The sequence below is a fragment of the Xiphophorus hellerii genome, chromosome 16 (genome assembly GCF_003331165.1).
Source record: "Xiphophorus hellerii strain 12219 chromosome 16, Xiphophorus_hellerii-4.1, whole genome shotgun sequence".
Lineage (NCBI taxonomy): Eukaryota > Metazoa > Chordata > Actinopteri > Cyprinodontiformes > Poeciliidae > Xiphophorus > Xiphophorus hellerii.
Genome location: NC_045687.1, coordinates 9,157,970 through 9,185,604, shown reverse-complemented (window position 1 = coordinate 9,185,604; position 27,635 = coordinate 9,157,970). Strand labels below are relative to the sequence as shown.

General features: G+C 39.4%; 1 protein-coding gene across 3 annotated transcripts; it reads left to right on the top strand.

The window, feature by feature from the left end:
* dock6 (dedicator of cytokinesis 6) lies at positions 1–27,635 on the top strand. 3 transcript variants are annotated; one of them, XM_032587489.1, is made up of 49 exons: positions 13–199; positions 1,870–1,957; positions 3,371–3,552; positions 3,769–3,837; positions 3,911–4,037; positions 4,402–4,614; positions 4,948–5,033; positions 5,157–5,223; positions 5,478–5,627; positions 5,905–5,985; positions 6,191–6,347; positions 6,459–6,589; positions 8,771–8,864; positions 8,984–9,146; positions 11,756–11,873; positions 12,192–12,262; positions 12,331–12,469; positions 12,582–12,683; positions 12,792–12,878; positions 13,458–13,689; positions 14,983–15,147; positions 15,254–15,423; positions 15,842–15,943; positions 16,645–16,740; positions 16,872–17,012; positions 17,962–18,075; positions 18,177–18,347; positions 18,485–18,624; positions 18,809–18,978; positions 19,073–19,224; positions 19,404–19,586; positions 20,221–20,347; positions 20,435–20,519; positions 20,612–20,708; positions 20,794–20,928; positions 21,111–21,263; positions 21,500–21,658; positions 21,755–21,855; positions 21,936–22,128; positions 22,902–23,045; positions 23,187–23,318; positions 23,424–23,438; positions 23,774–23,899; positions 23,982–24,071; positions 24,156–24,392; positions 24,476–24,619; positions 24,776–24,882; positions 24,979–25,152; positions 26,340–27,635. In XM_032587489.1, the coding sequence occupies exons 1-49, from the start codon at positions 150–152 to the stop codon at positions 26,380–26,382; spliced, it is 6,273 nt and encodes a 2,090-aa protein (XP_032443380.1). In that variant the 5' UTR covers positions 13–149; the 3' UTR covers positions 26,383–27,635. The 3 variants fall into 3 exon arrangements, with proteins under 3 accessions (XP_032443381.1, XP_032443379.1, XP_032443380.1); XM_032587488.1 differs by lacking the exon at positions 15,842–15,943 and adding an exon at positions 16,322–16,408 and having other exon boundaries at positions 12–199; positions 20,221–20,519; XM_032587490.1 differs by lacking the exons at positions 16,645–16,740; positions 16,872–17,012; positions 17,962–18,075; ... (21 more) ...; positions 24,979–25,152; positions 26,340–27,635 and having other exon boundaries at positions 1–199; positions 15,661–15,995.

Sequence of the window (27,635 nt, the reverse complement as noted above, 5' to 3'; positions counted from 1 at the left end):
CACTAGGAGGAACAAGGAGGGCTCCTTGTCTGGTCCTGGTGTGGAGAAGGAAGAGGTCCGCATCCCAACACAGGACGGGGCAAACCCAAGCCGCCACGGGAGGAGAACACTTTTACTTTCGAAGACTTTCTTTACATGGAGGGCAAGAAATGACATCGTCAGCGTGCGAAAGGAGGGCGTTTGCTCATAAAATCAACCGGTGAGGCTGAAACAAGTTATTTTTTAACAGCGACAGTGAATAGTGTGACCTGCTGGACCGAGCGCACACATAGCAACTATGCTAGGACTCGCAATGTATCACATAATATTATCAGCTTAGCTTAAATATGTAACTTCCCTAATTCAATTTTAAAAAAAAAACAATTAACTGGAGTGGTTGGCGCTCCCAAATACTTTACAGGCTTTAACAACCTGTTTGACAGGCGTTATCGTAGCACGGTAGCAGCGTTGTCAAGAGCCACTTCGGTGAAGCAGAGTTACTGGGCTGAAAGAGCTTCTCTGCTGCTGCTGTGTGTCAAACTGGGAGTATTATAATGTTGTAAAACAGAGAGAAGTGCCGTGATAAGTACAAATCTACCGTTTCTCACTACACTTATTAACTGATCAGGATTCCCGGAGGAAATAAAGCTTCACAGCCATGTAAATGACAACTCATTTTTGTGTGCAAATAACTTATATTAGAGTCTGATTATGTGCTTTAACCTTATGCTTGTATTTGACCTGGATTCACAAGTATTTGCATTGTCTTAGTACATAAACCAGATAGTTCCTCCACATATCAGAAAACAAACAAGAACATGGATTCTTATAATTAAGTTCAGTAACGGCAAGTGTAAAGTAGTTACTTTAAGCTGGATCAGACCGTGAATTATAAAAGTGTACCATTGCATTTTTCGGATTGTGTCTCCTGTAGTAGGTCTAACACTATTGTTTTGTCCCGGATGCAGGAAAGGGTGGGAAGCCCGTTCTGGCTCTGCCTCTGCAGCCTTTAGCTTTCCTTTTTCCTGTTTTTAAATTGATTTGTCAATTGTCCATGTCTTAAAAATGACACAGAGCTGCTAAATAAGTGTGAAATAAAAAGTCTTACACTTAAAAAAAAAAAAAAAAAAAAGGAAAAGTTGAGATCCTGGTATTAAGGGAAGGTTTTTTGCTTTTTTTTTAGCTTTTGTATGTGAGAAGCAGACAGTTTGCACACCAAAAGCAGCAGCTGTTTGTTGTCTCTGAGAGGATTGGGGTTTTCTCCTGCTCTGTCTTTAAGCTGGCCATTTGCTGTAAGTTCTTAGCAGCCAGAAACAGAGATCTGGCCCTGCGCCCGTTCCCGGGATCCAACCCGTTGCTGCTCTGTGAGGTTTGAGTCATTAGGTGCAACAGCTGCTGTCCTTCAATTGCAAATAGTTTATAGATGATGTCTCTGAAACCTTTATGCTTAACTATAGAGGAACAGATGAAGGTGTTACTTCTCTAAAAAGAGCTTAAATAAGGCAAGTGATGTAAAATGTCCTGTCAAGCATGCATATGTTGACATTGTAATTCAGGACAAATACAAAACATTTATTCCTTGCACACGTTCGCTAATAAAAGTTAAATTATTTTGCCTCTTTTAAGACAGGGCCAGGAGACAACAGTATGTGATTTTTATAGTATCATAATAGATAAATGCAGTAGATAATTTGACTTTGAAACATTGACTTTAGCAGAAGTATAGAGTAACAATGTGGAATATTCGAAGTGCTTAATGTGCAGAATGTTCTTCATTTTTTCTTTTCTGCTCTGTAAAGAGAACAATCAGCTGATATTTGAACTTGCCAGTTTTGAAACCCTAACTTTTTAAAATCTCGTACCTCCCTAACATTAACTGACCCCTTGCAGGACGATTGCAGCGGAGGTCAGAAAACAAGTGACCAGAGACTATGGCTCACCTCAGCTGTCTAAGAAAAGAGGAGGAGCTCATCAACCTGTAAGTAAGCCTGTAATTAACATGCCAGTTTAACAAGCTGGCATTTTTAAACAACCTGTAAAACTGTTAGATATTTTTGTTTTTGAATTACTTTTTACATGTAAATAAAGTAAAGATTGGGTCTGTGGGAAGTTTGTTTTGAATCTCAAGGATGCTTCTTTAGATTTCTGCGTATGCACAAGGAAAGCATTGCTTCTTTAATTTTTGAAATCTTTATGAGAGCTGCTCAAAGATAATTGCCCTATTATAGCATTGGTTAGAAAGCAAATAAGATTCATTTAAATTATGTAATTGCCCAGACAATTAAATTCTGTTAACACAGACAGAACCTACACATTTCCACACAAAAACAAGGCGTTGATCAATTAAAATGTTTTCAATTTCTGGTCTAAAGGTATCCCCGAACATTTATTCAGGGGAAAATTTATCAGACAAACAATGTGTCCAACTTATATTGCACCCAGGGGCTGAAGAAAACTTTTGATGACTTTGTTTTGTTTCTTTGTCTGCTCATTCATATGCTCAAACATCGATCTTGTGCTGCTACTGCATTCAAATAGTCCTTGTAAAGAGTCCAAACTTTCCTTTTTTTAATCATTTTTGGTCACTGAAGTACTCCCATACTCCTTAGATTATTAAAAACATTTGTTACAAAGTATTTATCCCTTTAAAGATTTGATCTGCTTTGATTTGAAGTCACTCTTAAGTCTTTTAGATCATCAAAGACATTCTAATGTTGTGTAAAGATATTCAAAGTAACTCCACAATGAATATTTTATTTGTTAAAGGAAAAAACAATCTTGATTAGATATATTTTTTTACTCCTAATTATTAAAATCAACATTTGAAAAGGACATTATTGTTTTTACTGAGATTGTCTTATTTTAAAATTTGCTTGATCTGAGAGATTTTTGACAAAAAAAAGTATAAAAGGAAGAATGCTATAAGGGGGAAATCCTTTTTTCATTGCGACGTATTTGTTTTTTCAAAACTCTGGCTTAAACGAAGTCGGCCAATGGCTGGAGTCAATCTCTGCTGACGTAGGCTCTACACACACAGTGCCTGCAAAACACAGCCAGAGGCTCCTCCTCACACATAGAACATCAGCAGAAAAAAATAACTGTTAAACATGCATTCATAAAGATTATTCAAGAATGGATTATAATAATTAACCAATTGAGATTTCTTGTGATGGCTCTAAAATATATAGGAATGATTTTCCTTGGGTTTTTTTACATTTAATTGGGGAACAATATTAGTGTATTACTAACTTATGTACATTTTAAGTTTAGTCAGAAATGTTCTAAACCTCCCCCCTAACAAGATAAGACATCCAAATGAAGATTACTGTTTTGTCTTGATGGTGATGTCTTAGCGATGGTTAAGTAACCATGGCCTGATGTTCTCTGACAGTTGCCCCTGACGGAGGTGGTTGAACCAGTGGACTTTGAAGAATATGTGAGCAGTCACGCTCCGGGGGTTGAGGCCGGCCCCCTCAGACAGCTGATGGAGTTTCCCCAGGATGACCTGGAGCTCCTCCCGCTGGACAAAGAGTGCACTACACTGGAGCCGCCTCTGCCTGAGGAGGAGGAGGAGTAAGTCAGAGGGGCTGCTTCGACTTCACAGCTCATTATATTATCTACAAATCCTCTTCTGAACTATACATTACTGCACAAGCAGCAGCATTGGGTTCACTGTAATGGGAGACAGGCATTACTAGAAAGAAGAACAAAGCCTTTCTCTTTAACACTATGTGAACATAAATAATAAAGGCATGCGTTGCTCAATTATTCAAGTGTTTTTCTATGCAGCTCACTAGATCCCAGAGTGAGAGATGCCCTGGCTGTCTACACAGATGACTGGCTTGTCATACATAGAAAGTAAGTGTCAGTTTCATCGACTGCCGTCACGGGCGCGCTATCACCATTTCAACGTTTTGATTTTCTCCTCCAGATTTCAACACTACAGCACCACTTACACCCCTCAAAACTCTGAGCGACAGAGAGAGAGGCAGCGAGGGCTGGTCAAACAGACCTTTGAACTGGACGAGGCTGCTGTGCACGATCGCCAGGACGACCAGGTAGTTGGTTGTGTTGAAAGCATTTACTGTTTTAAACACTCAGATGCAATTTCAGTCAGTTTTAGGGTCATAAGTGAGGTTAAGGGTTGCTTTACTTCCTCTTAAACTTCCATCAACTCATCCCCGGACGAGGAGATTAACATGATAGTCTGCCATTATAAATGGCTAAGGGCAATGTAAGCTGTTTACAACTCAGCATCCATAATGGATAAGTGGCTCTAGCTGTTTCCTTATCAATTACTCATGCTTCTTAGAAATTCAAATATTTGGGTGACCTAGCAAGTGGAGTCTTTAGCGTTACTGCACAGCTGTTCTGATGAGGGAAGGGGGAACTAATGTCCCCTCCTGCCTGTGTGTTCCTCAGGATGACTCGAAGCGGAGGTCGGTTAGCCTCGATGAGACCCCCCGAGGCAGCTGGGCCTCCAGCATCTTTGACCTGAAGAACTCCTCCCCGGATGCGTTGCTCCCGTCCGTGCTGGAGCGGACAGCTGCAGAGGATATGGACCGGAACAACACGGAGGCACGCTCTCAGGAGCGCCACAGTGACCTGCTGGGCCTCTATCCTCCCCCTGATGAGGTTTGTGTGAAAATAGCTGCTAACATTTAACTGAAAACCCATGTATTAATCACCTACACATAATGTATAGCTTTTTATCAAGTACAAGGTTTATCTTTTTGGGATGCGCTCAACTCAAACAAAATTGATGCTTTTATCAATTGGAGATGATAAATATAAGCTAGTTGGCCTTTTCTTTCCTCAATATTTGATTGCTTTTTTGTCCTTTTTCTCTCTCGATCTGTGTCTCTTTATGTCTGCGTACAGATCGCTGTTTGTCTGCCATGACATTACCACAACGTCTGTTTAAATGTTATCTTGGTCTGTGGATTTTTTTTGTTCTTTGTGTGGCAGGATGAAGCAGTGGAGAGGTGTCCTCTACCTGAGGTGCCCAAAGAGCACTGCGGCCAGAGGATTATGGTCAAGTGTTTGTCACTAAAGTAGGAAACATAACGCCTCATGTTTACGACCTCATTCTTTCTATTAGTGGCCAAATTGGATCAAAACTTCCTTAGTGTGATTTTTATGTGACAGTAAGTGCATATTATAATTTTTTTTTTCAGATTTGAGATTGAAATTGAGCCAATATTTGGATCACTTGCTCTTTATGACGTTAAGGAAAAGAAAAAGGTAAATGTTTTTTCCTTTGTTTTTTTTGTTTTTTGTGAGTGTTTCCACAGTCAATAAAGCTGAGTAAGGCCACTTAGTAATTCTGAGCTCATGTTTGACTAATTGAGTTTCCCTTCCGTCTAAAAGGTTTAAGTGTGTTTTATTTTGTTAAGATCACTTGGGCAAAACTCAATTAAATTCCTCTGACGTAGATTTCCATTATCATTTCTCCATGCCCCTTCCTTCCCTGTTCCCCATTTCTTTTCCCCTGACAGATCTCAGAGAATTTTTACTTCGACCTTAACTCGGATCAGATGAAAGGACTGCTGAAACCTCACACACCTCACATAGTTATATCCACGCTGGCTCGTTCCGCCATTTTCTCCATCACATATCCTTCTCCAGATATCTTCTTGGTCATTAAGGTACAGAAAATTCATTTCAATCAAATTAAAATGTCTTAATTAGAGCACCCCATGTATTTTTTGCACATTTAATAATCATTTTTGACAATCCAAAAATACTTCCAGTCATTTAGCCTGTTAATGTTTATGTAAAATGTCATCTTGAACAACAATTTCTGGTGAATTGACATTTATTTATTCCCATTTTAGCTATCTTTGTGAGGTGCCCTAATTTTTGTGAAATGTGGAAAAATAATAGTTCTTTTGTTAACAACCCTGCATATAAAATTTGTTTCAGCTTGAAAAAGTTCTTCAGCAGGGAGACATTGGTGAATGCTGTGAACCCTACATGGTCATGAAAGAATCGGACTCCTCTAAGGTAACGGAGTCAAAGTGTGTCGCTGTTGCAATGTTCTGCATTGGACGTTATGAAAGTTGAGCCACAAATATTACTCAATTCCGTCTGGTTGATTTTGCAGTTTCCACTGTCATATTTAGTTTGCTAAATCTTTGGCTGTTGCAGAAAGGTCTTGACAGTTCAGTGTCCTTTGAGCTCAATTTGATCTCTTGTTGCTCCACCGCAGCACAAGGAGAAGCTGGAGAAGCTCCGCCTCCAGGCAGAGCAGGCGTGCTCTCGTCTTGGACGTTTCCGCATGCCTTTTGCCTGGACAGCCATTCACCTCCTCAACATCGTCAGCAGCGTTGGTGGTCTTGATCGGTCTGACCCAGACTCTGACTCTGGTACTGAGTGCCCCTCCATCCCCAGTTCCACCTCTAATTCCTGCATGTGCACCTTTAGCATTCTACAAATATTTTTAGATATTTACGTGTTTTGTAAATCACTTTTGGCAGAACGAAAGAGCCACGGGACCTGGAATGAGAGAAAGAAGAAGGGGTTTGAGAGAATGAGTGTTGGGGAGGAGATGTGTAACTTCGCCACTTTCCGCCCAGCAACGCTCACCGTCACCAACTTCTTTAAACAGGTCAGACTCAATGCAACAGTATTATCTGAGGCTGGTAAAAACCTACAGGCTGACATTTAAATACACTACAGATGAGCCCAAAAGTATTCACACCCCTGGCAGATTTAAATTAATAATTATTCCCATTCAGCCCAGGTGGAAATTTCTCAAAACATCGGAAAGCAAAGTAAAAGAAAGTTTCATTTTAATTGAAAAAATGATCATTACAGCTATTGAACACTTCTTATAACTGCTAACTCACTTTTTTTAGCATTCCCGCTACTTTAGGCAATTTATCTTTGGAGACGAGGTCCAAGTTTTTAAGAAGGGAAGGCCTCCTTGCCATAACCCTAATCTTTATCTTGCTCCACAGATTTACTATCAGAATCAAGTCAGGACTCTAACAGGGCCAGACCAAAGCATTGTTATTCCAATTTTTTTGTAAGAAGGAACACGTTGGTAGAAATGAAAGATTAGCTTGAACTTCAGTCTTAATAATTTTACAAAAATCTTGTTTTCTCTATTCTTCTGGTCTATCTCTTTATTTCTCCCTTTTTGTCTAGTTTGGCTCATTAAAAGCATGGAATCATAAAACAACAAAGATTCTCTAGATTATTTTGAAAGATCCTAAAACCATAACCATAACTTGCCAATATTATGAGTTCATTGATTTTATAAAATATTGGATTAACATTTGTTTAACCTTCCTGTTATGTTCGTTTTTGAGGTACAACAATAATGTTCATGGGTCAGTTTGACCCAGGGAGTGTTTGTATCTGATTATTAACTCCAATACTAACCATTTCAATCAATATTTGTTCAATGATATTTTTTTATTTCTCACAAATAAAGGATCAATGACGACAACTTACTCATTTGGAATGGAATTCCAAAAATATAAAAATGGAATTTACATTTTTTATGTACACTGAAAAAACCTACAAACAAAAAAAAACAATAATTTCCTTGAAATTGATCTTGTGTAAAAAAAATTTATATTACATTTTGATTTTTTTTTGTATGGGTGATCTTTATAATTGAACTTGAGACACGTATACTGTTCAGGGTCAAATTGACCCGCTGATTAAAATCAAGACACTGACTCATGCAGAGAATATTCATGTTTCCCTCCACTTCTGCTGAGTGTCCACTCAGTGTGGGTGGAGTTTGCCCACGGGAACAGAAAAGATTCCCGTCAAAAGTTGTATGAACACCTGCTTTCTCGCAGTTTCCTAGTGAAATAAAGAGAATAGTGAGAAAGTGGGCATGTGTGGAGTGTGTGTGTGGTGAAATATGGTTCATAGCTGCAAGGAAACATATAGAATTGGACATTTTAAAAATCTTTTTTACCCTTTAATTTGACTGCCGGGTCAAATTGACCCAAACAGTATCTACGTTAAAAGTAGACGCACGGGGGGTTGCAAATGTGCAAAATGATTAAGTTTTCAATTTATATGTAGAGTGCACCTATTAAGATAAATAGAAAAAGTTTCATGCAAAAAAAAAATACTTCCAAGTATGTTTTAAAAAATGTTAAACTTTAAAATGGGTCAATTTGACCCACAACATATTGGGGTTAATCTGTGCTGTGATGGGTCACCAGATGAACTATGATAAATAGTTCAGTTTTTGTTTGCACAACAAACAGAAACTGAACTATTTATCATAGTTCATCTTGAACTATAATGCATCATGGATTAATACTTGGCTTTGAACTTTTTTTGTTAAAAGTATTATTTGTGTTAAAAAAAAATCTGCTGTAACATTAAGTTCTCCATATTCAAATTGAAATTGTATTTATGAAAAAACTGGATGAAGAAACCTTTTCTTTTTACTATCATTTTTTTTTGTTAAAGGTACAGCATCATTCTGCTGCTAGAGTGAAATGAAGAAGCTCTTCCATCTCCAGTCTCATCTATCAGTCTTGGTTTTCTGACACAACAGAGCTAGAATTCACTACTCATATTTATTAACTTGTTGTCATCCCCCTCTTTCTTCCCTCCTGTGTCAGTGTGCTGCACTAGCAATACTGAGGGCCAGATAACATGTTGCGGCAGTAAAAAAACAAATGTTGCTTCTATAAAATAAAGAGGCAGCTTTAAATACTTTTTTGGACTTTTGAGGAAATAATTTTATATTCTGAATTTAAAACCTGATTGTATCCCTTTTTTATCCTATTTTTCTCTGTGTGTTCTTACCAAGGAGGGGGATAGACTGAGTGATGAGGACCTCTACAAGTTTTTGGCAGACATGCGCCGGCCGTCCTCTGTTCTGCGAAGGCTGAGACCTGTCACTGGTAACTCTGATGTACTCTAATGTGCCAGTTTGCATGAAAAGATTTAAGAGAGTTTTTTTTTTTTTATTCTTCTTCTTATTATTCATTTGATGTCTTGTTGTGCTTCGTGTGTCCCTCAGCTCAGTTGAAAATTGACATCTCTCCAGCACCGGACTCACCACATTACTGCCTCTCACCAGAACTCCTTCACGTGATACCTTATCCGGACCTGCGCGTCCGGCCCACCAAAGAGGTGCTGGAGTTCCCTGCTCGTAATGTGTACACGCCGCACACCACGTACAGGTGGGCGTTTACTATTAAAGACATGCCTGCAAGCGGTGGCTTGACCTCTTGTATTGAACAAGCACAAGTTCAGCCACTCATTGCATGCATGCTTCTTCCTGAGTGATTATTGATTGATTTGACTTTTTTCTTCTTTGGATGTTTTTCTTTTCTTTTTTTGTTTTAAGCAAAAAGATTAAAAAAGTTTCACCCTATATGTTCAAAACTTAGAAAAATTCACAAAAAAAGAACCAGGATTTTTTAGGGTTTTAGTATTTATTTACAAATAACAAAGAAATGTGTATAATTTAACTTCATTTTTAACTTAATTTCTATTAAAAAAAGTTGTTAACATGAACTAATATTCACATATAGGAATGATGGAGTGCAGTAACGATGAGGAGTTGATGGATTTTTTTCTTATTCAATGAACTGATGAGTCTTGAATGAGCTATGGCATAGCTTCACTCTGAAAGAAACACAGAAACAAACAACATTTTTAATTGAAATAAACAAATAGAGTAAGTTCTGCATATGAAATGTGTTGAACTAGCAAGTTACCATCTTTTGCAGTTTGGAAAGCTGCTCATCCTGAGTCTCAATATCCTTTTTCTGGATTTTGTTCCAGGTCTGTAAACATTTCAAGATTTGGAGATGTGCCTCCGCTTTATTCTTAAGAAAAAAAAGCAATATAGATGTTTAAATGTGATGAAAATAAGGAAATAAAATTTAATTTACAGTTTGACAGTGAATGAGTTAAGTTTTCAGATTTACCTGCAGCTCCTTGAGGCTGTTTGGTGCAGTGTTGTTGATGTACATCTCCAGCTGTTGAACTTTTGCCTTTAGTTCCTCCTCATCCTTCTCTATGCTGTTCAGCCAGTTTTTTGTGATATGGGTCTGAGCCTGTTGTTTTGCCATTTGTTCCTGTGAAAATAAGGATTTAGCCTTATTATTCTCTTTAACAGCAGTTTCTGTATAAACTAGATCCACCTTACTAAGAGTCTAAATTAAATTTTTCTATAAGTCACTGAATAAAATAGGTGTTTTACCTTGCTTTAACTGTAACTCTTTTAGTCTTCCCTAGCTTCTGTATGTTATATTTACATAATCCGAACTGTAATCATGCGACTATTCAGCTTCACAAATGGAATCCAGTGTTTACGTTTATCCCTGCTCCTACCTGCAGCAGCTGGACGACTACTTTTATCTGTTGCTCCACTTCTGCAGCCTGTTCAGTCTGCTGCCCCAGCTGTTGGAGGGTCTCTTCACGACTCTTCAGAGTCTTGCTGATTCTCTCCATCTTTGCCTCAGTGGTTTCAAAGACGTAGTTGAGCGACTCGCTCAGCTGTATGACTCCAAACGTGAGCACGTTGACTTCCTCCTGAGGCGCAGCTTTGCCCTCCATGCTGCCCGTCTTCCTGATGGGGCCGGCAAGAACCGCTCCGAAACCCCCAACTAAACACACGAGACACAGGCTCCAGATCATTTTCATAGGGACTTTCGTTTTTCTTAAACCCACTTCCTCCAAAATATTTACATTCAAGTTAAAAGACGAAAACTGTAGGAGGAGGATATGTATCTCCCTTTCATCCAGAATTTCATCATCTACAGCTGAATCTTCAGGCCTGCTGCTGCACCTTTTATAGGGACTGGACACGCAGCACTGTGGTGAAACATTAGCTCGTTTGTGGTTCGATCCTAAGTTTAGTTTCACGACCTTGGTCTCGGTGACCTTCTCTTAAAGCTTAACCATGGAGAGTCTAATTTTGTCATTTAGGTCATGCACTATTGCACCATGCATATGATGTATGGAAGAGATGTACTTGAAGCTATAAATGCAAACATTTGCAGCATTAAAATAAGTGCAGCAGTATTACTTTTATACTGTTTTAATCTTTCTCCTAACGCAATTTACATCAGATATTTCAAAATATGAACAGTAGTAACCTGTGTGTGTTTAACTTGGAAAGAAGTTGGTGACATGAGTGAGAATACGGTGATGGGTCAATCGTCTCTCACGTACGCACAGGACTCTCATTCTCTAAGAGGATCATACTTTCTGAATCTTGTAAAGAATTTGTAGGTTGTAAAATGCCTTGTAGATATATTCATGTTTGATGTCGCATTGAAATCACAATCTTTAATGTATTTTATCTGAATTTTAGAGCTAGACTGAATGGGCCTGAGAACGTTATATTCACAGATGTTCCCAACCAAAGGGACTGAGCTGATCTGGACTTATCCCAAGACTTAAAGATGGAATTGTAGCAAAAGGTTCATTCTCCCAGTGGCATAAATACAAACAAAATGTATACCACTCTTTTAAGTTCTAAGACATATAGAAATATTGTCAATCTTTTACTTTCACTTCACAGTGGCTCACTGCTTTGTGTTGGTTTGTCACAAAATCCCAATATGACAACCCAAAGTTTATGATTGTAACATGACAAAATGTAAAAAAAAAAAAAAAGTTCATTATGTATGAATACCTTTAGAAGACAATCTATATGCTTTTCCTAATGACAATATAACAAAAGCGAGGAACTTTATTTCACTTTTACCTTCACAGATTTTTTTCTGCATTAAATTGTTCTAGTGTCGTCTCCCTCTGCTTGTTCCTCACTTCTCAGGAACCTGCTCTATGTGTACCCGCAAAGTCTGAACTTCAGCAGCCGCCAGGGCTCAGTCAGGAACATTGCTGTGAAAGTTCAGTTTATGGCAGGAGAAGATCCCAGCCAAGCTTTACCGGTGAGTCCCGTTCAAAGACGAACATAATTGTTGTATCCTAAAAAAAATGTATTAGAAAAAAATTGCTCAAGGCAGAGATATCCACTTAAAACTAGTTTTTAGTTGGATGTCTAATTTATTGGCAACAAGAACATTGAATTATAATAGAGTTTATTCTAGGTTTGCTTGCTTGTTCTCTTAAGTGGATCTTTGACGTGAGTGCAGCAGATTAAATAGCTTCTTCTATAAACCTGCATGCAACAATAGAGCTGGTTATTTAGAACGAGTGCTCCATCTTAGTGGTTGAAAATGACCTTCACACGGGGCCTTTTTGACCAGGTCATCTTCGGAAAGTCAAGTTGTGCCGAGTTCATGAAAGAGGCGTACACTCCCATCATCTATCATAACAAGTAAGGCTCTTTCGCTCTTTTACCCTCTCGCTGTTTAGCTCTCTTGAACATTAACTCTTGCTCATAAGATCCCCTGAGTTCTATGAGGAGACGAAGATGAAGATTCCTGCCAATCTGACAGACAACCATCATCTGCTGTTCACCTTCTACCACATCAGCTGCCAACCCAAGCAGAACACTCCTCTGGAGACCCCCGTGGGCTACACTGTGAGTGTGCTCTTGGCTCAGGTTTAACACTTTCACCCACATGTTAACTTGTTTGGCAGCTCTTTTTGTACTCTCGCCATTTGGGAGAGATCACATGTCTTTCCGCCCGCAGTGGATACCTTTGATGCAGCACGGCCGACTGCGCACCGGCTCCTTCAGTCTTCCTGTGTCTGTGGAAAAGCCTCCACCCAGCTACTCGGTGCTCACCCCCGATGTGAGTGATGTACACGAGACTGTGTGGATATCAGTTCGTCTGCCAACAGCAATTCCTTTGTGACGTCATGGTGCGCTGTTTAATGAGTCGAATTTCAATGCGTGGCAGGTTCAGCTTCCAGGCATGAAGTGGGTGGATAATCACAAAGGAGTTTTCAATGTCGAGGTGACAGCAACCTCCTCTGTTCACACTCAGGTACATAAAAATGCTTATTTAACTGAGGGTTAAGCTTACCAGTTTGCTTTTCTCTCAGACTCATAAAATCTTTAATGTAGGGCTGAAACAATTAATCACCATGAATCGAATATTGAAATAATTGTCAACTTAGTAATCGATTGATCGTAACTAGAGTATACAGACTCAAAAAAATGCCATTTGGTGAAAGAACAACACACTCTGAGCAGTAATTAGGCCAAAGCTAGAAAAAATAAGTACATTTTCCACTTAAGATAAAGAAATAATAAACTTTTTCTGTAAATATGTTCTACCCAGACCTGCTAGTAACCTAATTTTAGCGTTCCCTGGTTCAAATTTGATAAAAAAAAGAAAAATAAACCTCCTCTAAGCATCTTTTGCTATCCAATTATTAATTGGGTAATCCAAAAAATTTAAAAATTCCTCAGGAACTTTTACATTTGTGTTTAGGGCTGCGAACGCCTGTAATTTAATTCTTATATGGATTTAAAAAGACAAAATATTGCCTTACATGTCTGCTGGATTTTTGTGTTTGTTCTAACAAACATAAATCTGTGTTTTATTGGCTCTGCCTTTCAGGACGCACACCTGGATAAGTTCTTCACTCTGGTGTATGTTCTCGAGGAGTACTCCTTCCCGTTCCGACTGAAGGATGTGATTATTACCGAAGCAAACATGGAAGGCGAGCTGAAGGCCAGCATCTCAGCGCTGAGAGGGTCTCAGCTGGATACTTGTGTCAGATTTTTGCATCAGCTTTTCAACAAACTCATTCAGCTAATCGTGTACCCGCCAGTCATTGCAGGCCAAATTGGTGAGTGTTTTTTTAATTAGTTCTAATCCAGGAGAAAACTTGTGGATTATTTTTTAATAAATTCCCATGTGTCATTTAAATCTGCTTGCCTCCTAGATCCATTGTTTTGTGCTCTGTAGTGTTTTAAATTGGTGTTAGTCAGTAGCATTGAGGGGTTTTTTTTGTTTGAAGATTTTAAAAGATTGACCAAAGACTCTTTAAACTTTAAACAGTTTTTCACTTTTTTACCTGTCGAGTCACTATACTCACCATGACAGCAAGACAAACTCACAGTTAAAGACAGCATAATTTGTCTGTCAGGTAACAAATAAACACCAAATCATTCCTCTGTTTACCAGATTCTCATTTATGAAGCATTATTATGAAGCAAACCTGAATAAAGTTTAATAAAGCAGTGACTCTTACAACCTATCAAATGTAGTTTTCTGACTGATCACTGATCTACAAAAAGCCTGGCTCCCCAAGTCCAGTTTTGGCCGACCTAACATATGCATACGGACAGAAACAATTCTCTCAGTCATAGTTCACTGTTATATTATCAGTTGCATATTTTAACACTTTCTTTACATTGTAGAGAGACCCAAACATGTCCACAGGCTGTTTTCACTTTCAAAATTTCAAACATGTAATTATTCAGTTATAAAACAAAAAAGAAATCTGTACAGTTTTAGAGTTTAGCACATTAATCCAAATTTAAAGTTAGAGATTATTTAAAATCTTTCTGATTTTCTAAATTATCATCAAGATTATTTCTACAAAGGACTTTGACATATTTTGACAAGGATTCAGATAAAACATCTTTATTTTGACCTCTCTTGCATATGGGATTATTTTGGCGAGACCTAAAAGGACCAGCTTGGATATTTTAAAGAGACCTGGAAAAAAGCAGCTCTTCTAGGTGATAAGGTCATTTGAGGTGTTGATGATTTAAAAGCTCTTTTATAAAATCAGCCTTTTTTTAAAATTAAAAATAGAGTTTAACATTTCCCAGCTTTTATTATAGATTAAATTTTCTCAGGAAATTTAGGGGAGAGACAGTAACATTTTTGGTTTAAAATGAATATATTATTATTACTTACTGACTTGTATATTATGTTTTAACAAACAAACTGGTTCTATTGAGTTTAAGAACATTTTATGGCTGTATGATTTGTGTTTCAGAGTTATGTGGCGCAAAACACAAAAAAGAACATATCTTTCTTTAAAAAGAATAAAAATCATTTCAATAGAAAAGTCTTGATTCTTGTCATTTATACCTGTGTTTTAATTTGTCTTTTTTTTTTTGACCTGTAGTGAACCTCGGCCGGGCTGCTTTTGAAGCTATGGCGCTGTTGGTTAACCAGATCCACAAAAACCTGGAGGGAAACCAAGACCAGCACGGTCGCAACAACCTGCTGGCATCTTATGTCCATTACGTTTTCCGCCTGCCCACCGCTGAACCCGTCATGCCTCCAGCAGGTGAGCGACCAATCAGAACTGACTGTTTATGCGACTTTGCAAAAGCCCTTTCAGCCATTAGTATGTTTCACTTCTTTGTGCGTTTAATTTTCCTCCTAAAACGCAGGCGCCCATCCCTATGAGATGCCGGTGCAGTATGCTACCTTATCCAGGGCGACAGGCCGCCCGAGCAGCCTGCATCTGTCCCGTTCAAAGAGCATCAGCAACTCCAACCCCGACCTGGCCACCACGCCGATTTCCCCGGATGAGGAAGTCCAAAGGATCATAGGAAGCAAGGTGAGTTAATATTCTCCATATTGTGCTGAGAGTCTTTATTTTATGTTTTTATTAGAACCACTGTGCTGTTCTTCACATTTTTCATAATTTTATGTTGATTTAATTATAGTGTCTTAACTCTTCACAGCAGATTCATTAAACTCAAGTCGACTAAGAACTGTTCCAGTAATTAATCACTGCTTAATTTTTACAATTGTGCTTCTTACTTTTCTCTTTTGTTTCTGTTGGCTCCTTCAGTTTTTCTTCCCTCCCTGCTTTTCCCCTTTATTGCCCCTTTGAGCTTAATTTTTGTTTCTTCCTGATTTTCAACCTGAAATAAAATCCTGTGTGATAATTAGCCTCCCTTTGCTCACTGTGTCCTTGCCTCTTGCCACTCTGTGTGTGTTTGTGTGTGTGTTTCTTCGGGTGCTTATGGCAGGGCATTGACCGCTCCCACTCCTGGGTAAACTCTGCTTATGCCCCTGGGGGCTCCAGATCTGTGCTACGCCGGAACCCCAACTCCAGCTGCGAGCTCAAGCAGGTGCCAAATCCTTCCTTCCTCCTCCTCTTCTACACCTTCATCGCTCACAGCCCCCGATCAGCTCCTCGTTTTTTTTTTCTTATCCAGTTTCTCAGAGGTTGCTTTTGTCTCTGCATGGAATCATTCTCTGCAAATCTCATCCTACCTCTTTTTTTTTTTCTTTTTAAACTACATTTCCTCGATCATTTCCAAAACATTTTCTCCCCTCTGTCCTAACAAGCACCTAATTGACAGAAGCTCATCCTGGAGCTCGTTAGATTTCCTTTCAGCCTCATCAGAGTTCTTAAAAAGAACTCCCTCCACCAGCCCGTTCTCATTCACCCATTTTCACGTCGCTGTCCTCATGTCTGTGTTCACCTCACCACCACCTCATGTCAGGCAAGCGACCACAGCTGCAATCGCATGTCTGCCTTTCTGGACAGTGTGGCCTTGTTAACTGTTCCCACCAGACCGATTACGAAGAAGGTAAAACAAAAGTGGCATCTAATGTAAACAAAACATTCACATTCTTCCCTAATGCATACCCACATTTTTTGTAATTTTAAAATGTAAGCTTTTTAGAGCACACATTGTTTTTTCTTCTTATTTGTGTTTTAGATGTAGTTGCATTTACAAAATATTCATATCTGACAAAAAAGTGAAAGCGACATCTCATTGTTTCCTCCTGTGACCTAAAACCTGCTGTGTTGGTTCACGTCTAGTTGCTCCACGAGGAGCTGGCGCTGCAGTGGGTGGTCAGCACCAGCGCAGTGAGGGAAGCAACGCTGCAGCAGGCTTGGTTCTTCTTCCAATTGATGGTCAGTCTTTCTGTGAATTTTATTGGGCCATATAATTCTCGTGCATCCAAAGCAAACGCAGTCAAATCACAACTTTTAAATCAGGAAAAAGCTGCTTTTGTTTAAGAGTTTATTTCCTTTCCTTTCTTCAGACCAAGAGCATGGCTCATCACTTATTCCTGACTTCTAAACTGGATTCTCCCAGGCGACAGCGCTACCCAGACCGCTTCGTTGACGACATTGCAGCACTCGTGTGTGCCATCAGTGCAGACATTGCAAGCAGACATCACAAGGTAAATGTGTGCAACAAAGATATAACAATCTGCTGTCTGGGTTTTTAATAACACTAAGTTAAAGTGCGTGGGGTGAATTCTAGGTGGGGGAAGAGCTGAATTCTGGAATATTGATGTAAGGAAAAAGAATATGCAAAAGCAAGAGGAATTGCTGCAAGTTTAAAAAGATTGTGAAGCAAATAATTTTAAAGGAGGGAGATCAGAGAGGGATGAGCCAACACACACAGGCATATCCAGAACTGGGGCTAAAACTGCAACTTGACTTATGGTAAGCCACTTCCGAACCAGAGATAACACCAAGGCGACTCTACTGATATGTAGAACTCCTCTTTTCAAATCAAAGTACATATATCATTTAATTCAGAAATGAAGGTTCCTGAGTCTGAAGGAAGAGTGGAAAGGCACATAATTCTAGTTGCTTGAGGTCCAATGAGAAGTCACCACAGTTCGGAATGGTTTTGCGAGATTTGGGTTTTGTTTTATATAAAGTCTATGGGCACCACATTTTTCTGACAGAACATTTTACATCATTTCATGCTCCATCATCTTCCTCAGCACAGTCAAAAATAAGATCACGCCAAACGTTCAACACCTGTCGCCACACCTTACTGTTGCAGTATTTCAGGCCCAACCACACAGTGTATAAACTGTACAGGAGGCTTAAAATTCTATAATAAAATCCTTTTTATCGGTCCTATAAAACATATTTACATTTTCTGAGAAAGGGATTTTTGGATTTTTTGTTGCTATAAGCCACATTCATCCAAAGTAAGCATCAAATGTCTCACTCCATTTTTAATCTAAAGGATTACTTCCAGCTTTTCAATTGAATTACTGAAATAAATTAAGCTGAAATTTGTTGAAGCTCACATTTATTGAAATGCACCTGAAAACTCTCTTCTTGTTATTGATCCTCCCTCTCCCTGTGAAATCCCTCCCACCCTCTCAGGATGTGGAGGTTGTGGAGAGGCTGAACAACAGTCTGGCCTTCTTCCTTAATGATCTGCTGTCTCTGGTGGACCGGGGTTTTGTCTTCAACCTCATTCGCTCCTATTACAAACAGGTTTCTATTGATCTCCTCATCATTTCCCCGTAGCTTCAGACGACCCAGTTCTGCTCTCGCTTTTCAACTTCTTGCGCTCAATGATTCTGTGTGTTTAACAGATCGCTAACAAGCTTCACACGACGCAGAATCCCAGCTCTCTGAATGCCTTAAGGATGGACTTTATGCGTATTGTCTGCAGCCATGAGCATTATGTCATCCTCAACTTGCCCTGCTCAACTCTGAGCCCTCCAGCGTCCCCCTCCCCTTCTACCTCATCCACCACTTCACAGGTACTCAAGTAGGCTCCAAAGTGAAGATCTTTTTTGTACTTTTACATTTATGAATCTCAGTTTTCAAGGCTTTTCTATTTACAAAATTGTATTGACAGAGTTTATATTATCTTATTAATATCTGTTTTGTTTGGCAGAGCTCAGCATTTTCAAGCATGGTTCAAGACCAGGGTGTGGCCACCATGTTTGAGCTGTCGGTCCCTTTCCGCCAGCAGCACTTCCTGTCTGGCCTGCTGCTCACTGAACTCGCTCTCATTCTTGATCCTGATGGTGAAGGGTAGGTTCTTAATATTTTCTATATACAGTGCCTTTCAAAAGTATTAATCCTCATGAACATGTTCACATTTGTCACATTGCAACCTTGTACTTTTGTTGAGATTTGTATTTTTATTCAGTCCCAGTGGCGCCACTTTCAGTGAGGACTGAAACAGAGGTGGTTCATGAACTCTTGTCGCCTGCAGGGTTTTCTTCCTTCATAAAAAGGCCATCAGTGCCGTTCACTCGCTGCTGTGCAGCCATGATGCGGACCCTCGTTACCAGGACCCTCAGGTTAGGGCGCATGTTGCTCAGCTCTACCTGCCCCTGCTGCCCATTGTCATGGAGTCGCTGCATCAGCTCCACGATTTCTGTGGTCAGTGGAATGTTTTGTGCGGCATTTAAAAAAATAAAATAAAATCTTTTATTTCTGAAAAACGACATACCTAAGAGTCCTTTTTGTCTTTTAGATTCCTCGCTTTCTCGCGCTCGCCTTTCCTCTGCCTACTTTGAAGACACTGACCCAGACAGTGGCAACATTATCAGCCAGTCTGTTGCCATGGCGATCGCTGGCTCCCCTTTACCGCATGCCAAAGCCAACCCATTTGCTCTCCCCTCTGTGGTAAGTGATAATGGCAAGGGTCAGCCTGCTCTCCTGGGCCGTACAGACTGACGGGTCGCAGGTCGGCTGCTGCGTAGAAAGTCAGCTCCTTCACGCTCTATTTTTGTCCTTTTTCTTCTTTTCTGAAGCGGATCCCAAGCTTTGCTCTTGAGTTTCTGTTTTTGTCCGTTCTCCACCAGGCCGGGCGCCAGAGCAGCTCTCTGTCTGCCGAGTGCAGCCGGACTCTGCTGGTGTGCTTCCTGTGGGTGCTGAAGAACGCAGACGCATCTCTCCTGGAGCGCTGGGTGTCGGACTTATCTGTCTTGCAGATCAACCGCTTGTTGGATCTACTTCATCTGTGTGTGTCCTGTTTTGAATACAAGGTAAAGTAACGAGGATAGATAACCTACTGCTGTGTATAAGCATTTCTTTACTATTCATTTAACACAGAAATGGAAATCTAATATATTTCTGCACCTGTTATCTGAACCCTCGCTGTCATAAATGCCTACATCCAATTTAAATACTTTTGGATAAGATGGTAGTGTTTATGCATTGGACTGTCTTATTTAATGCAGAATTAAAAACATGACATATAGCTTCTTTCTTATTTATAAAACTGTACATGGTAAGATTTCCAGCTAAACATTTGCTCTCACAGCTTGAAAAACAATATTAAAGCAGAGCTTAGAGGAACAACATGGGCAACTTCAACTTCCTTATGGTAGCCAGAAAGTTTGGAATCAAAATTCAGAAACTCTGTTTTCTTGTTGACACATTCAGATTGGTGTGTAAGACTATAAAGTAGTGTGTTTTTGATTGTGCATTAACATAATCGTGATGCTAATTTATCCAAAAAAACAAATTGTAAATGTCATTTTTATTAGGCTTATCTTACTTTTTTTTTCAAATCTTTCTTGGATTGTTATTTTTGCCAGTTTTATGTACTCTAAATATATTTTGTTTTATGTCCTTTTAGTGTGCTGCTGACATTTTCTGACAAAACTTTTCTTGCAGGGGAGGAAAACGCTTGAAAGAATAAACAGCCTGACATTTAAAAAGTCTCAGGACATGAAAGCCCGACTGGAGGAAGCCATTCTGGGAACTATAGGGGCTCGTCAAGAGATGGTCCGCCGCTGCAGAGGTGAGGAGCGTGAGAACATGATGGTTCATGATTTGTCTACAGCTGTTAAAATCTCACATATTCACCTTTTTTTTGTTACCGTAACAGAAAGGAGTCCTTATGGTAGCCAGGAAAATGTCAGGTGGAAAAAGAATGTCACCCACTGGAGACAAAATGCAGACAGAGTCGACAAGTATGTTAATTACAGTGTTGAAATTGGTAATGAGTAAGCTCCTCTGATGCTTTCCTATGTGATACTCTGATGAACACTGAATAAACTTACAGGAGTAAGGCTGAGATGGAGCAGGAATCTGTGGTGGATGGAAACTTAGCTACTGAGGTGTCCCTCATAGTACTTGACACACTGGAAATTATAGTAAAGGTAACACTAAACGTTTTCTTTTCATATTTAGCTGCCTTTTTATTTTTTTTAAGTTTCAGCATGTCGTGTCTTTTTCCTCCTTCAGACTGTGGTTGCCTCTGAACTGAAGGAGAGTGTTCTCGGTGGAGTCCTGAGAGTGATTCTTCACAGCATGGCAGGCAACCAGAGCGCCCTCTTTCTGCAGCATTGCTTTACTACACAGAGAGCACTGGTTTTCAAGGTGAGAAACCAGTGCCGTCCTTTTTAGGAATTAAACTACTTCAGCAGAACACAAACGCATTCTTGCTTTTTTTTAAAAAATTTAATCATTTATTTTAAGCGCATTAGATCATTTTCAATGCTTCAGCTGACACCTCAGTGTAAATAGTAAATTGAGTTAACTGTATTCGTATTTTTGAGCAGTTTCCAGAGATGCTGTTTGAAGAGGACACTGAGCTTTGCGCAGACCTTTGTTTGCGTCTCCTCCGTCACTGCAGCAGCAGCGTCGGCTCCGTCAGGAGCCAGGCCTCCGCCTCTCTTTATCTCCTCATGAGGCAGAACTTTGAGATCGGAAATGTAAGTTTAGCACCGTTTTAATTTATTCCCTCAAATGCCTTTCATTGTTCCTGTACCAACATCTCAGTTAAACAGAAATACATATGCATTGCGTTTCTGTGTTTGATATGATGTAAAGCACTTTGAAATGCCTTGCTGCTTAAATGTGCTATACAAATAAAATTTGATCTGATTTGATTGCATGTTGAATATAATGTTATTTACAACTTGCCTCTTTCTCTCTGGTCTTGCATCAGAACTTTGCGCGAGTAAAGATGCAGGTCACCATGTCTCTGTCCTCTTTGGTGGGAACATCACAGAACTTCAACGAAGAGCATCTTCGTCGGTCACTAAAGACGATTTTGACATATGCTGAGGAGGACCTAGAGCTGCGTGAAACGCCTTTCCCAGAGCAGGTAGTTTACATGTAACCCTCTTTTTAAAGCAGTCTTCAAATTGAAAGGGCGTGATGATGAATGTTGGTGGGTGTTTTTCTTTTTTCAAAACTACAGGTTCAGGATCTGGTGTTCAACCTGCACATGATTCTTACCGACACTGTGAAAATGAAAGAGCATCAGGAGGATCCTGAAATGCTCATTGACCTGATGTATAGGTATTGGGAAAACCAAGAATGAGTTAAAATGGTGAAGAAAAACAGAAGAAGAAAAATCCTTTCTTTGTTTTCTGTTTTAGAATTGCCAAAGGCTACCAGAACTCGCCTGACCTCCGCCTCACATGGCTGCAGAACATGGCAGGAAAACACTCTGAGAGAGGGAACCACGCTGAGGCGGCCCACTGCCTCGTTCACAGCGCAGCGCTGGTGGCAGAGTACCTCAACATGCTGGAGGACTGCCGCTACCTGCCTATCGGTTGTGTAACATTTCAGGTGATCAGTTATGCTCTTTATAATGTACAGACCCTGATTCAAGTTTTTATATCTCTGGGTGTTTGTTGTATTACAACCGCAAAATCTAATGTATCTTATTGGGATTTAATTTGTTAGACCAGCACAAAACACATATAATTATAAAGTTAAAGGCAAATGATCATGGATTTCAAAATTTCCTACAGATAAAAATCTGAAATGTGGTGCCTGTTTGGACTAGTTTATACTTGGTTGAACCAATTTCTGCTATATTTGCTCTTTGAAGTGTTTTGGTGTGTTTCCTTACCAGATTTGTATACCTTTAGATTTGTCTGTTTTTGTTTGCAGAAGAGCTCAAACTCATGTTGGTTGGAGAGCATCTGTAAACATATTTTCAAGCATCGTATCAGATTCTAACCTGGACTTTGGTCTAGATTTTGATTGAGCCATTCTAACACATTTATAGGCTTATATCTAAGGTTATCCTTCTATCTCTTACTGTATGTTTAAGTTTCTCTCTCCTGCTGGAAGGTGTCTCAAGTCTTTAGCACCTTCTAACAGGTTTTCTTCCAGGACTGCCATGTATTTAGTTCCAGTTCCTTTCATCCTCTGTCATCTCTGACAGACTGTAAAAGAAAAGCGTCCCATTTGTTTCTGTAGGGATGATTTGTAAAGGATAATTTACAGTAATAGTCATCATTTATCCTAAGATTTAATCAAACACAAACTCTATTTACTAGTGACTTCCAAAGGCAGCTGGATTTCTGATGTGACTCTTCTATATTTTCTCACAGAATATCTCATCCAACGTGTTAGAGGAGTCGGCAGTTTCAGATGACGTTCTGTCCCCTGAGGAGGAAGGCATTTGTGCTGGGAAGTATTTCAGTGAGGTCGGCCTGGTGGGCCTCCTGGAGCAAGCAGCTGCCTCTTTTAACATGGTACGACTCACATTCTCTGGCTCCATGACGACAGACTGCATGGGGTCAGACAGCTCAAGGTTACAGCACTGTATATTGAAATAAACATAGTTGATTAAAACGTATTAATAGATGCTGTGATGCATTATCTTCAAACCACAGGCTGCCATGTATGAAGCTATAAACGAAGTGTACAAGATTCTGTTGCCCATCCACGAAGCCAACAGAGACTTCAAAAAGCTGGCGACTGTCCACGGGAAGCTGCAGGAGGCCTTCAACAAAGTCTACAACCAAGTTAGTTGACTTTCAGATAAAAAAAAATAAATCCTCTAGCCGATAAAAATGCACCTGATCCCTGTATCTTATGTTGTTTTCTTTTTCACTTTTCAATGTTTTTAGAGTTCAGGATGGGAGGTAACAAATTAATTTTAGTAATTGAATACAGTAATTTAAATATTAAACACGTAATTTTAAGTTTTTACACTAACAATCTTTTTCTCTTTCTTATAATTTGTTTTTGTGCCCCTGTGTGGACGCCACATTACTGGTGAGTGTGAGAAAACTTTCATTATTTAACTTAGTTGAACTCCGCCTTTATCAGCTTTCAGATTGCATTCCTTTGTGCTTCATGGCCCTATCTCAAATGTCACGTCACTGCCTCTTGAGTTTTATTTTGTTATTTTGCTTCTCTGTTTCTAAATTAATTGAATTATCTTAATGTTTTTTTGTATCCTGTCTGCAGTCTATAGAGAATGTTTGGGACCTATTTCCGAGTTGGTTTCTATGGCTGCCACTTTGGAGATTTGGATGAGCAGGAGTTTGTCTACAAGGAACCTTCAATCACCAAATTAGCTGAAATCTCCCACAGGCTTGAGGCAAGTTGATTTATCACTATCCTAATAAAAGTGTCACTAGAGATTTATGAGAAACTTCAAGATGAAACTCTTTGTTGTGTAGGAGTTCTACTCAGAAAGGTTTGAGGATGACGTGGTTGAAATTATCAAGGACTCTAGTCCAGTCGACAAAAGTAAACTGGATCCCAACAAGGTAACCTAATATGCACGTTTGTTATGAATAAAAAAGTAGATGTTTTTGAAAAAAATTAACTAATTCATAGTTTTGGTTTTCCAGGCCTACCTCCAGATCACCTACGTCGAGCCTTACTTTGACACATACGAGTTGAAAGAAAGAATCACCTATTTTGACAAGAACTACAACCTGCGAACCTTCATGTACTGCACTCCCTTCACTCTGGACGGCCGGGCACACGGCGACCTGCATGAGCAGTACAAACGCAAAACGATCCTGACAACGTCTCATGCCTTCCCTTACATAAAGACACGCGTCAACGTCATCCACAAGGAGGAGGTAGATATCTGCAGGATAACGGAGCAGATGCCGCATTTTGCAACAACTGCTTCAATTAAGGTTTTTTGTTGTTATTTCTCCAGATTATCCTTGTTCCAATGGAGGTGGCGATTGAAGACATGCAGAAGAAGACGCAGGAGCTCGCTTTTGCCACAAATCAAGACCCGGCGGACCCTAAGATGCTTCAAATGGTGCTGCAGGGGTGTGTGGGAACCACTGTCAACCAGGTGCCTGACTTTAAAAAAAGATTTTTAACTGTATTATGTAAAATGTCACAAAGCCAACCTCCTCTGAAGTATTAAGTCGCTTTAAATCTGGCCTAGGCCTAGGTTCAGTTTTTAGACATTCCTCTGCCGATATGTAACGGTTTCTCCCCCTCACAGGGTCCCCTTGAGGTGGCGCAGGTCTTTCTCTCCGACATTCCAGAGGACCCAAAGCTGTTTCGCCATCACAACAAACTGCGGCTTTGCTTTAAAGACTTCACCAAGAGGTGACGACACGCTCCACACCTCAGACTCCAGACCGCTGTGTAACCAAGAAAAATAAATCCTGGCCGTCGGCCTCTCCTCTGCTATTTGTGATGCAGGTGTGAGGACGCCCTGAAGAAGAATAAGAGCCTGATTGGGCCAGACCAGAGAGAGTACCACCGAGAGCTGGAGAGGAACTACCACAAACTAAAAGAAGCTCTGGGTCCTCTCATCACCCGCAAAATCCCCCAGCTGTACAGACCCCTGCCCGTGCAGACTGTGCAAACACAACGGTAATTTGAGATGTTAACAGATGCGCGGGGGTTCACAGAATGAGCTCATTCTGCTTCTTAAACTGTAGCAATGGAGCAACATGAAACCACATTTCATCACAATTACAATGGCTTTGCCTTTTTCACATTATTTTGTGCTACATTCACAAACGTTCCTGTATATTATTAGGATTTTATGTGTTAGACAAATGCAAAGCAATGGAAGCAATGTTGTGAAGTAAAGAAATATATATATTTCTGAGATAATGTTGTGGTCAACTGTGTCAAAAGCAGCACTGAGATCTAACAAAATCAGAATAGATACCAGTCCATTATCTGAGGTCAAGAGAATATAATTTGTAACTTTCTCTGGGGCTATTTCAGTCCCCCGATGAACTCTGAAATCAGACTGAAACTCCCTAAACAGATTTTTATGCACTTGATTAGCAGAGTTTTCTCAAGAATTTTAGATATGAAAGATTAGATACAGATCTGTAATTTAAATCATCCTGACTGAGAGAAGGTTGTTTTTTTAAATAAAGTTTCATTACAGCAATTTTAAAGGCCTGTGGTATGCATCTGTTTACTAAGGATAAGATTTTTTTAATACTTTGGTTGGGATTGTATCCAACATTCAAGTTAAAAGATTAGAAGAATCTAATACTTTCTAACTCAAAAAGCTCAACTAAATCAAAACACTCCAAATGTAAATCAAGCTCTACATTTATCTCCAATGCTACCTCACTTATAGAGGAAGAAGTAATTACATTTGGGAATATGCCAATGATTTAATTGATAAAAGAATCAATTTAATTAGTTTTATTTATTCTCTTCTGTTAATGATGAAAAAATGCTGTTCTATCTTTGCAAAGAGTATTTTCATACAAGTTAAACAAAATTGAAACTGGTGGTTGTAACATGACGCATTCAAAAGGTGTAAATATTGTTTCAAGAATTCATAGATTTTTATGAAGGTGGCACAAAGATTTTTTTTTTTAAAAAGAGAAAAGGATAAATTGAAGCCCAAACTGAGTCAATTTCATTGGATGTGAAATAAAGATAAAAGTAGGCAGCTGAAAACATTTATACACCATTATCTTTGTTTAAATTGTTTAAATGAGACCAAAATTACTTGAAGACTGTTAAATAAACGTTTGCCTCCTTTTAGCCTAATTTCAGTGTCACTCTCTTCGTTGTCTGTGTTTCAGGAATTCCTATGGCAGATCGAGTTTTCGCAAAATTGACTGTTGAGGCGCAGAAAACTGGACAGCAACTCAAAGCAACAAGCTGTAGAAACTAGCACCATCCCCTCCCATCTGTCCTTTCCCCCCCCACCCTATTGCGCACCAACTGTCACCATCACACTCTCTCTCACACACACAATCATTCCTCATCTTGGTCGTTATTTTATCCCCATCCGTATGCTCATTCCTTAACCCTCTTCTCCCAGCATAACCACTACTGCTACCATCCACACACTGATAGATGTTACCTCTTTTTTTCCTTCTGAACCATACTCCCCCTCCACCATCACTACAGGCTCACACCACTGTAGGAAAAAATCTCATCTGTTTATACTTGAAGCTTATCTGCTTAGTAAACATTGTCATTTGGTGTGAGGTTCTTTGAGAGGTCTACGTTTAAAGAAAGCTGTCTAAAGTAATCTCCCAAACCCAAAGTAATCTGTCTGAGCTGATCTGGCTCTAGTGGTTTTACCAAACGTTATGTTTCTGAGTTGCTTAAGGTTTACCGGTTTTGCTTTAGAGAGACTGTCGGTGGTCTGTTTTTTGTCAGGCATTTTTTTAATTTGTTGGGTTATTCTAAACCAGCTCTGTTAGTAGTCACTGCCAAAGTTTTAAACAAAAAAAAAAAAAGTCACCTCACTGTGAGTTTTCTTTTGTTGTATGTGGACCAAATGATCTACATTCCTTAGTCCTCAAGTTGTCACTTATATCAGCTCATCTCTTTCTAAGAATTTAATATAGAGACTTGCTGGGCACGTTCCATGCAAGCTCACGTCTCACTTGTAAAAAAAAAAAAAAAAGTCCAAACGTGATTTTTTTTTTTCTTTTAACTGTGAATTCCTCTGTACTGCAGTCGTATGCGATGTTTTATCACAGAAGCTCTGCCTCTAGCGAAATCATCTCCTTTATCTACACAAATATGTTCAGACTGTTGCATCTACTGTCAAACTGCAGTGTGATAACTGAATAAGCTTTACCTGTGTGGGCAAGCCCCCTTTAGACTTTGGGATCTGCTGTTAGAAAGCACTCTGTGCTCTTATGCATTCATCATTACTTGTTAAATATGTTTTTTTATTATTATTATTTTGTAGACATTTATTAACTACTGTATCTTTAAAATTGCACTATTGTAAACAACCTGTGGCACATAAACTGTTATAACCAAACAAGCTGTGCTTTTATTTACAACTGCTTTTTTTTTTAACCGGGTAGTTTTGTATTTATTTAGTCTGTATTCTATTAAATATTTCTTTCTTCAAA

What these genes read in the sequence shown, in the direction of transcription:
- dock6 (XM_032587488.1), top strand. Translation starts at nt 150, where the DNA reads ATGACATCGTCAGCGTGCGAAAGGAGGGCGTTTGCTCATAAAATCAAC. An exon ending in GAGGAGGAGCTCATCAACCT is followed by an intron (nt 1,958 to 3,370) that starts GTAAGTAAGCCT and finishes GTTCTCTGACAG; the next exon opens with TTGCCCCTGACGGAGGTGGT. An exon ending in AAATCTCCCACAGGCTTGAG is followed by an intron (nt 23,900 to 23,981) that starts GCAAGTTGATTT and finishes TTTGTTGTGTAG; the next exon opens with GAGTTCTACTCAGAAAGGTT.